Below are 11,036 nucleotides of genomic sequence, written 5' to 3'. Positions count from 1 at the left end.
AATTGTGACAAAAATAGCCAGAAGCAGCAGAAGTCAGAAAAAGACTGCCCCCAAAAGGGGCTTTTAAAAATTAGGATTTGACTTGCCTAAATACAAAAACAATGTAGATATCCAACTTAACAACTTTAAGTAGGGGGAAAAACGATTGGGATCGGTTTTGTTGGTTTTCTTTCTTTTTTTATTTTTCCGTTCCCATCACATCTCACTCCTAGTAAGCGCTGCATTTTTGAATGAATCTAATAGTCTTCCTTTATTTTCACTTTTCATGAGGGGAGATTATATGTTGTGTGTTACCATGGTCCTACACATAATGTTAAAATTACAAAGTAAAATGAGGTAAAAGATATTTATTGACACCAAAATACACAAGTATTTCTGAACAAGATGAAAATATCTTCTGGTTTCTCACACAGAGAGCCATACTACACGAAACGCAGGATATGCCAGTTTTACTTTGTGGAAAAGTGTATCCAGGCAGCCAGCTTCATGAGGAGTGGGCAGTTTTGCCCTGAAAAAACCGCAGGGAAGGGTTCTTTCCAGGCAGTGGTAGTTGATACTCCAGGTGTCGGCAGAACAGGCCAGCTGACAGATGTGAGCGCTCTAACCAAGTTCACTATTTACATCAAAATGACTTGCTGGGGGCTCTGGGCCTCTGGGCCTTGTTAAAAGATGATGCTGAACTGCGTCTTGAAGCCCCACCAGCCTTAGGCTTAGGTCCTAAGCAAGTCCGGACTGTATCCCTGGCTCAGTGACTGACCAATCACAACAGGTGCCCAGTTGAATAGTGACTGTAACAGATCACCACTTTTAATGTTCCCAGAAGAAATGAGCACATAAAAACTAGCTGAGAAAAGCCCTTTCCCGCATCCTCCTCTGTCTATGTGGTCACTGAGGCAACTGCCCTGACTGTGAAAGCTCACCCCTTGATGAATATCACTCTTTAAATCCAAATTGCTTCATTGAGATCTTAAAAGGAATCTTGAAATCCAGATGACTGGGTAGAAGATTTGACATGGAATTTTACCCTAGAGTCAAAACAACTTTTAAAATATTTCTGCTTATTCAAGTTAGTTTCTCCACCAGAAATCTGAAATTACATGTGAAAAGTTAAAGATTATACAAACAGGGCTGCTTTCAATAATTTAATTAGACTCATGCCAAACACTGAACTTGCAGGAAATATTAAATATTATCCTTAAAGTAATTTGGACACAGACGATCACACATACATAAGGAGTGGAAAAAAAAAAGTTTTTCCCAAAAGTGCCAGTGTTTTGTTTTGTTTGGAAAAATGACAACACAATTAGAGGTAAACAATATTTTCTTTGGCTCCATCTCCAGTTTCCCCATCTTGTCTGGTCATCATCCTTGTCTGTATATTTAGCTTTGCTTCTGTTATAAACGCCTGCAGCTGAGGGCGGTGTGAATTTGAATCGTGGGGGGTTGGGGACTCAGTCTGGGAAGTGTCCAAATCTGCAAAAAAGAGACAGCACAGGTTATAGGAGCCTGCCTGAGATGTACAAGGCAGATGTCTTGGAGTCGGAGTTCCGTAAGATTAGGAAATGCAGTGCCCATATAATCAGCCACAGAATGGCCAGGTCCAAGGAGAAAGGAACATAATCTGTATCAAATCATTTCATCAATATCATTAAGATGTGTTCAATTGTGTGCACAAACGTCTCCTATGACTAAATACGGGTTACCATTCATGGGATGTTAAACCACTGCTACTGTTGAAAAAGGGGTGCCCATCTGTTTTTAAAAATGGGCGAAGATTAGGGAAATACAGTACGTGCTCCAGGTATGTGTAAATCAACTACATTTGCTTCTGTGGAGCACCTTCATTCAGAATATCTGTAAGTCAAGAATTGACTTCAAGCCTCAAATAATGTATTTGGCACTTTACCGATGTGGGCAAGGGGTGGGGGGAGAAAGTGAAAGAATCAAGGAGACCCTCCAGCCTCACCATTAAGCTGTTAATAACAAATCCGTTAATACTACACAAAGTACTTGGCAAGAGCAGCCAGGTTCCTAGGGAAAATCAAGCCAATGTCAGCTCTGACTGGGTTTGATGTTTTCTGGTTACCTAGCAACAGCAGGACACTGTTTTCTCCCTCTTTCTGGTGAAATCCTCTAATATAATGTTTTCAAGGAGAGACAAAAGGGAGGCTTGATTTGAAGAAGACACTTGCTGCAAACCATTTTCCCTGCACTTGTTCCACTGACCACTCCCTGTCAGGCTCGGCCATATGGCAAAATTATAAATAACCAGCCTGTGTTGGAGCAAAAACTTGAATAGGAAGGGAGGCCCAGGTAGGAATGGAGGGCAAATAGCTCTGGGGCCCACCTGCTCTTTTTTCAGTCATTAAGAAGAGGCCACATATACACCTTCTACGGACTTATAAAAATTTAAATTAAAAAAAATTTAAAGAATATAAAGAAAAACAAAGAGGCCATTGTAACCCTCACCACATTTCTTCAAAGCCTCTATGATTTAGATGGATATACACACCTGCAGACATTCTAATGACACAAATGATTGTGGCCTTTGCCCTCCTGACAAGGATCTCTGGTTGCTAGAGAAGGTAGTAAGCAAGGCTTGGTAGGAATGAAAGGAAACTGTCCCCACAAGGATCCATCTTTGGGGACATGGTGGCTTTGACACACCTCATTTCATCCCATTTTCCAACAGGAGGTGGGTCAATGCAGGAGGAGCAGCCAGGGCCAAGGAGCAGGCAAAGTTTCCTGGAGGAGCTGCACCAAGGCTGGACTGTGTCTGTGAAGTAAAGGAGGACTCTCTGGGCAGGGGAGAGGTGAGAGAGAGGTAGGGAGGCACGGGAGTGAGGTTGCAACCACAGCTCTGCTCAGAGGCTTAGCCCACCCCTGAGCCTGTAGATACCAATAGCTACAAAGTTTGATTCTACTGCCCCGATTCTAAATGCTGTACCTCAAATACCAGGAACCCACTAACAAGTGAAACCGTAACTGCAAGATGCCTTTAACCGCCACCATTTACAGAAGGCTTTCTCTGGGCACAAGAATTGTCCCAGATCTTTTACATTTGTCATCTCTCTCTCAGCCTAAAAATGCTAAATTTACAGGCTGGGAAACTGAGGCTCAGGCTAGTGAAATTCTACTTCACATGATACAGCTAGAAAGTGATCCAGATCTGAGCTCAGAGGCTGGCTGCCACGTCATGACGTCTTGCTCAAATGATCAAGACCCTTGTGCTTCCCATTTCTCTTTGTGCTGAAAATGGTTTGGCCATCTTTTCTGAATTAAGAGATCTCAATGTTTAATATTTTCCCTCCCTTAAATACTACATTTTGAAGAGTCACTTGCAAAAAAGAAGAAGGAAGGAAGGAAGGAGGGAAGAAAGGAAGGAAGAAGGAAGGAAGGAAGGAAGGAAGGAAGGAAGGAAGGAGGAGAAGAAGAAGAAGAAGAAGAAAAGAAGAAGAAGCAGCAGCAGCAGCAGCAGCAAAGGCAAAACAAACAACAACAACAACAACAACAAAAAACCTGGCATATTGAGCTTCTCAAAACTGACACACCAATTGTTATAGAACTAGGAACCTCCCTTAATCGAGCAAACAAAAATATTCCCAGGCAATGATTTCCTTGTGAGGGCAACATTACAAATCAACCTGGAATGCTCTGAATCCTATTTTACCACATTGGGAGCCAAAGCATGCCTGTGGTCACAACACACAATCACACTTCCAATTCCTTTTCCCAGCCATTAACTGAAGCCATTTCACCTCTAAATACAAATATGCGCAGTTAAATTGCTGCTGTTTAATTTTATATAACTTCAAACACATACCCCCAAATTTCCATCTAGCAGACTGAACAGGTCACCTAAGCCACCTAAGCTTCCTTGCCAACAGAAGGGCCAGCCAGGGCACAAAAATTACTACTTTGAGGATGAAAAATCATCCAGTGAAAGAGGCAGCTGGGAAGTGATTGCTGATACATCTGGCAATGCCCGACACCCTGGTGCACCTTAACCTGCACAGGGTTCCTTCATCTGGAGTGTGAAACATGGAGGAAAAATTCAAAACACTGATATTTTGAGGTACCTGGAAAGTCCCCTTAATGGCTCCAAGAGAAGACATGTTTAAAAATAGCCAAATAATTGAATGTATATTAGAAATAATTCTTTTTTCTTAAGTTACATTGCATGCTCTAGTTCAGGAAGATAGAGCTTCAAGAATGAATAGGGATGGGGATGGCAAGTTTGTGTGTGTGTGTGTGTGTGTGTGTGTGTGAGAGAGTGTGTGTGTGTGTGTGTGTGTAGTGTAGAGGTTTAATCAGAACTGTTTCAAATAAGAATAAAAATACAGAAGAAACACATTTCTAGGTGAGAGCTTGTTGTGCCCTAGGGTGAATGGCCCATGTTGTAATTCCAGATGTATTACTGGATGTGGTTGTGGTTGTATGTCACCTGGACGGGAACTCAATTTCCTTCTCCGTGTTCCTTCTTGGTTTTTACCTGAACTATGTAGGCAAGGTCAGACAGTCTGTCTTTGAAATTAGAAACCGTTGGGTGATTTCTGATTTTGTTACTCCATTTCAACTCTGAAAGAACCAGCACAGCAATTCTATATTTCTCAAGGCCAGCCACCTTTTTCCACACTTTTTACCCTAGAGAGCATGATCATCATATAGAACCCTAAACTGAAAAAACATTTGTTAATATTAAACCTCACCGACTCAGAAAGCAGAATTCTTGCTATGTAAAATTAATCGTCCAGTTTCATTTGTGATCGAATTGCCTGTAAATCAGTGGACATAAAAATGTAATAACTTATTTCTAATAAGCAAGGCCTAGTTATACAATCAAAATTTGGTCAAATAAAAACCAAATGCTATTATAATAAAACAAAAATTCAAACTATTAAAAAAAAAAAAAACCTTTCAGCCAAGTATCTCAACACAATTTTGCCTCTTGATATAAAAGAAATAATTTTATCCCTATCATTATTTCTGGAAACTAAACAGAGTGAGCATTTTTAACCTTTAGAGTAAATAAGCTAAAACACATAAAAGCCCCAAAGCCTGACTAAACCAAGTAGAAAAGTACGATCTTGGTTGGGGGTTTTTTCTGCTTACATAACTGAGCTTTGGTTCACAAACTAAAATTTCAGCCTCTGTAGGAAATTTAGACTTCCTCACATTATGAGGACATCAGTGGGGGGTCTAAGTTAGTCTCCTAACATGGTTTCAGATAATTACAGGTATCCACATTTATGGCTGGCAGCATTCTTTTTCCTTGTGGGTATGTGGGGCAGGAAATACTGAGACTGTCAAGAGACAGGCCTGCAGACAGCACCAATATCCAGAGAAAGTTCCCTAAATCTCCCAATATTTAGCCCTTAGGTACAACCTGCTGGTTGACACTCATAGTCATCATTTTCACACTTTTCTCTGTTTACCCAATATTGACATTCCTAACAGTGAAGAGAAATCAGCCTTCCCTCCATAGGCTTACCATTATCATCATTCTTTTGAGCCAACTGACTGGCTATTTTCAAGACCAGGCTATAAACTCAGTGCATAAAATACAACTATGCGTCATATTTAAAATGAACAAAGTGGCTGGGCATGGAAGTTCACATATGTAATCTCAGCACTTTGGGGGGCCAAGGCAGGAGGATCACTTCAGGCCAGGAGTTTGAAACCAGCCTGGGCAACATAGTGAGACCGTGTCTCTACAAAAAAATAAAAGTAGAAATAATAAAATGAACAAAGTCCCTCCTAAACTGTGAAGTGAAGAAAATATTTTAAATCACAGGGTAAAATGTAATGTTAGGCAAGTCATTGTCCCTCCCTAGGCTTCAGTCCATGAAGGATTGGACTGAAATTATCATTAAGGCCTCTTACACTTCTTATGTGTGAAATTTTACATTTGTATTTGGGCTTAGTGATTCACCAAATAATATTCTGGAGGTACACACACTAAAAGAGAATGCATTTTTCAATGGCTTTATACTTGAGAAACACAACCAAATTCATTACCTGAAGTTGCATTTGAAAATCATGTTTTTAAGGTAATAATTGCCACACTTGTCCCAGCACTATACCTTCAGTCTTCTTAAGAACATGTGTTGAAAGTGAGCCGACACACAATTCTCAAAAGATAGTATTTGCAAAGTTAACTAATGAGTAGATGAACAGCAAACTTAAGAGAAGTTTGTCATAAAGAACAGGTCTGTGACAAGTAGAAAAGGGTTGTCTTATGATTTAAAAATATTTAGTTAAGGTAGCCTTTGCCTTTTTCTGAATTTTCTGCTGAGAAAAGCATCATGATCGTGATCTTTGTTAAATGAAAGTTTTATGTAAATCTAAATGTATCAGTATCACTTTCATCATAAACACCTACTGTCAAGGTCTGAATTTAGCTCACCAGTGCACCCCATGGCCAGGCACCCAGAAGCTCAGGGCTGCACAAAGCATGTTTAGTCTTTTGTTGAGAGCACTGATGACGCACTGTTCAGTTTTCTCCCTGCCTTATCCCAGTCCATCCTCAACAAAGGTCACAAAAAAGAACTTCATGTCTTCTGAGTCTTGGATGTATTCTTGTTTATTTTAATCATATGCCTGACTTGTACTGCTTATGACTAAATCCCTTGTGCATGTTCCTAAATCCAAAATTCACACTTTCCCAGAATAACTCTACTTCAAAAAAAAAAAAAAAAAGATTTTATCATTAATGTTCCAACTACGCAAAATAAGTTGTATTCCCTATTTAGTGGTTGATTCATATTTACCCTCCGAAACATTTAAAAAATCGTTTCCTGATGGCATTACTGGCAATCCCTATTTTTTCTCAGGAGCATTAATGCACAACATTTTTTCTTCTAATGGAAAACATTTATCGTACAGAACTTGAGGTACCTTCAGAGCAAAGAAAAATTGGTCTCTGTCCCTAATTTTGTGCAACTCAATTTTCCATAGTGAGCCATAAATAGGATGTGAGCCTCTGGCATGAAAACCAGTCTGGAGTTGATATCTGAAGCAAACACTCTAAATTAGTGTTATTGCCTTTTCTTTTCTTCAAATACCAATACTGCACCTGAAATAAAACAACTGAAGTGTGCTTTGGGGTGGGCATGTGTTTGTGTATGTATGTGATATGTATAGTACGTGTATAAATGTGTAATGTAAGACAGCAAATTGTCTAACAATTTTTGAAGTGGTGATTGTGAGAGTTGAACTTTAATCAGTACTTAACATATTTGGAATTGTCAGTATGGGTTATATAATACTGAGAAGAAACAGAAATGAAAGCAATTGATACAATGAAGATGAGATTATATTAACAGGAGATATTATATGGTACATCAGTCCTCTCTGCTGTCTGAACTTTGATTCGCTCTCAGGCTCTTCCTTCCCCTAAGAAGACGGCAACTGTTAAGGAGCCATGACCTTCACATCACAAGCCCCCAACAGGAGTATGGGGCAAATGATCCTACTTTTCTGTCTTTCTTGGGGTGCATTTCAAGGTATGTTTCTCTAAACAGGATGCCAATAGGTATTGATGATAAAAGAATGCAGTGGTCAAATAAATTGATGAACTTCTGGGTAAATCAAGTTTGGTGAATCAACAGATCCCTCAGAACTTTAATAGTCTCATGTGTATTATAAATCTCTCAGAGCAAAAAGCAGTATGCAGCATCCCCCAAACTCAGAGCTTTTTCTCACAGCGTACCCTACAGCACTGTGTTCCGTGTAACCTAGTTGGAGAATAGTGCATTCAAGAATTAGAAGCCTATTAAAGATTAAGAAAGAGAAAATAAATGGTCAAGATGCCAGAACAAATCAAAAGTGAGAAGCTGGAAATAGGTGAGCTTTTCTAAATTCAGAATTTTATAAATTCTATATGTAACATCTATATTAGACCCAAGCAGTAATCATCAATGGCTACTAAAATCATTAGGAAAAAAGCTGATGTGAAACTTTATAATGGACAGATCAAGCTGACAACATCTGAACCCAAGGATCAATGTTAATATCACAAAAAAAGAAACAGACATTGTGTGCCAGATGATGAGATGCAGTTTACAACGCCATCTGTGTATACTTTTTTCATGTCAAAAAACAAAGCCTGCATCTAATCAAATTTGTATTCCCAGCTACCAATTTACAGGAAAAATAGGTCCAGAAGAATATTTCAAATGACACAATAGGAATGCAATCAGCAAAATCCAGAATGTGGGGAATATTTCAGGAAAAAAAAAAAAACAAAAACAAAAACAAACAAACAACAACAAAAAACTATACGGCCCTATGACTCAAGAAGCATTTAATACAATTAAAAAAACACCCCAGTCTTTTTAACAATTGTACATTTTTTTAAAAGAGGCAAGAGAACTTTAGATTAAAAGAGACTTAAGAGACATACCAACCAAATGCAATACTGAAATTATTTGGATTCCAATTCAAACAAACTGAGGGGAAAAAAATCTTTGAGATAATCCAGAAAAATCCAAGTACTTGAGAGCATGAATTTAACAACTGTTAATTTTTTTTAAGATGTGATGATCATATTGTGGTTATGTTAAAGGGAAAAACAGTCCTTATTTAGATAAAGGCATTGAAGTATTTCTGGATAAAATGATAGGATATCCCTGATTTGCTTTAAGATAGCCCAATGTGAAAGAAGAGAGAAAAAGCACTGAACAAAGATTGGGTTCACTAAACAATTCTCTCTACTTTTGTATAGGTTTGAAAATTTCCATAATAACTTTTAAAAAGTTGATAGTCTTCCATATATTTTGACTACAATATCATAAAGGGTTCTGTTATTCCAACAGTCTAGCCTCTATATATCTAATATAAATGGAACACTGGGACAATAAATTAGAAGCCTCCTCTGGACGCCAAGTATGGTCGCAACTGTATGACAAGTCACTGGCTAGGGCAGGTATGGGTTTATATCTATTAAAAAGAGACACAAATTGTGTGAACCTACACTATAAAATGGATATGGTTCATTTGAGTTTATAGCTATCCACTAAAAACAAAAAGATAGATTCAGGTATGGTCTTTACTCTTGCCTGGAAAATCTAATAACATCTCCTACGTAAAACAGAATTCAAGAAATATTTCATCTTACAGCCTCAGTGTATCGGTCCCTAGAAATGAGTTGATAAGGTTTTCTTGGAATTTGGATTTCTATTCTCTAGTCTTTTAAATTTAAGTTCATTTTAAGCTTAAAAATTCATATTTAAGAAATAGGAAATAAAAGTAGTATGACTAGCCCAAAACCATCAAAGTAAATTTCAGGTCATAATCGTAGTAGGTTTCAATGCATATTGCCAAATGAATTAGTGAATACTTAATTTGAAAATTCTAATATAATTTAGAGTCATGGCAAATCACTAATTTGGAATTCTTATGTTTAGAAAGGATATTAAATTTCATTTAGTCTAATCCTGGTCTTCTTAGCAGAAACAAACTGAAAATCTAGTCAAGATAGGATTTCATTGCAGGACTTCTCCTGTTCAGCCACTACCATTATTTGACCTTGGGTAATAACTTTATCTAGAACTTCCATTTCCTTATTTGTAAACGCAGGCACTTGAACTAGATCGCAGTCAGCCCTCAGCTTTTTTCCACCATATACTCAGGATGACATTCACTCCCATAGATTTAACCAAATTATAGGCTATATCACAGATGAAACAGGCTGTAAACTATTAATAATTCCTAGGCTAAAGCAGTCCCTTCAAGCTCTTCACTCCATGAAAAAGTATGTCAGAATAAAGTGAGGAAGAGAACTGTTATTATGAGGACAAACTAGAATTGTCTCTAATTTGTAATGATACATATTAAACTTTAGGAGTTCACAAACTTAGTCGTTCACTATTTCTAACATAGTACTTGGGCCATTTCTCATTACTGATAAAAAATAGATGAAGGTATGCATATTCTTGAACTGAAAGATTTCAAGTTTCTTAGAACACTAACCTTTTACATTTTTATCACCAAAAAGCTTCCATATTTACATCGTTTTTAAGGTATTTCGAGGTGATCTATATATGTAAACAGCCAGGCTGTGGAAAACCTTTAAATTTACAAAAACAACATAACGTATAGAGTATTTATTAAATGCCAGGCATTGTGCTACGTATTTTGTACAAATCTCTTATTTAATTCAATCCCATGCCAATCCAAAATGATAGGCAAACTATGAAATAGGAAAGTAGGGGCCTAAAATAAACACAGAGACAAATCTAACACAACTCAGGAACACAGAAAGCTGAAGAAAACTTCCAAAAACCACAGTTACTATCTTCAAAAAACTAAGAGACATTTCAGCTACAAAACAAGATTCTGTAAAATAGAAGCTGTAACAGAACAGGAAAAATATATTGAATATTTTAGTATGCTAGCCAATATTTTTTAAACAACCAGTGGAATAGCAGGAGTTAAAGAACAAAAGAAATCTCACAGAAAATAGAACAAAAATGTGAAGAAATGTAAATAGGAAAAAAATAAAACAGAAAAATCAGAGGATCCAGAAGGTCCAATTTCCAACCTGCAACAGTTACAGTAAGAAAAAACTGAAGAGAAGCAAGTACTTTTTTTTTTTTTTTTGAAAGAATATCTCCTGGAACTGAGGGAAATGTGTCTCTAAAGTGAAAGAGCCTAATAAGTAATCAGTAAAAATGATTTTAACAAAAGGCCACACTGAAGCATGTTACAAAATTCAGATGAGGGGACAAAAAAGACAATTCTAAAATTATTCAGAAAGTAAGAACAGGTTACAGACAAATAATCCAGAATCGGAAAGGCATCAGACTTCTCAGTAGCAACGCTGGAAGGTGGAAGAATCAAACCCTTCAACATGCTGGAGGAAAATGGTTTTATTTTCTCTAATTCTAAGCCCAGATAAATTATTTAAAAAACAAATGTCAGGCCGGGCGCGGTGGCTCAAGCCTGTAATCCCAGCACTTTGGGAGGCCGAGGCGGGTGGATCACAAGGTCAAGAGATCAAGACCATCCTGGTCAACATGGTGAAACCCCGTCTC

General features: G+C 37.8%; 1 protein-coding gene across 3 annotated transcripts in view; it reads right to left on the bottom strand.

The window, feature by feature from the left end:
* Positions 1 to 330: 330 nt before the first annotated feature.
* ARHGEF28 (Rho guanine nucleotide exchange factor 28) overlaps positions 331 to 11,036 on the bottom strand; it is a 319,351-nt gene continuing 308,645 nt past the window's right edge. For all 3 annotated transcript variants that reach the window (XM_017527638.2, XM_017527639.2, XM_017527641.2), the window contains one exon: positions 331 to 1,473. In XM_017527638.2, coding sequence (XP_017383127.1) covers positions 1,304 to 1,473 — 170 coding nt within the window. In that variant the 3' untranslated portion in view covers positions 331 to 1,303. The remainder of the gene's footprint in view (positions 1,474 to 11,036) is intronic.

The sequence above is a fragment of the Cebus imitator genome, unplaced genomic scaffold (assembly GCF_001604975.1).
Source record: "Cebus imitator isolate Cc_AM_T3 unplaced genomic scaffold, Cebus_imitator-1.0 Scaffold50, whole genome shotgun sequence".
In the NCBI taxonomy this organism is placed as follows: Eukaryota; Metazoa; Chordata; class Mammalia; order Primates; family Cebidae; genus Cebus; species Cebus imitator.
This window is presented reverse-complemented; position numbering and strand designations above follow the sequence as displayed.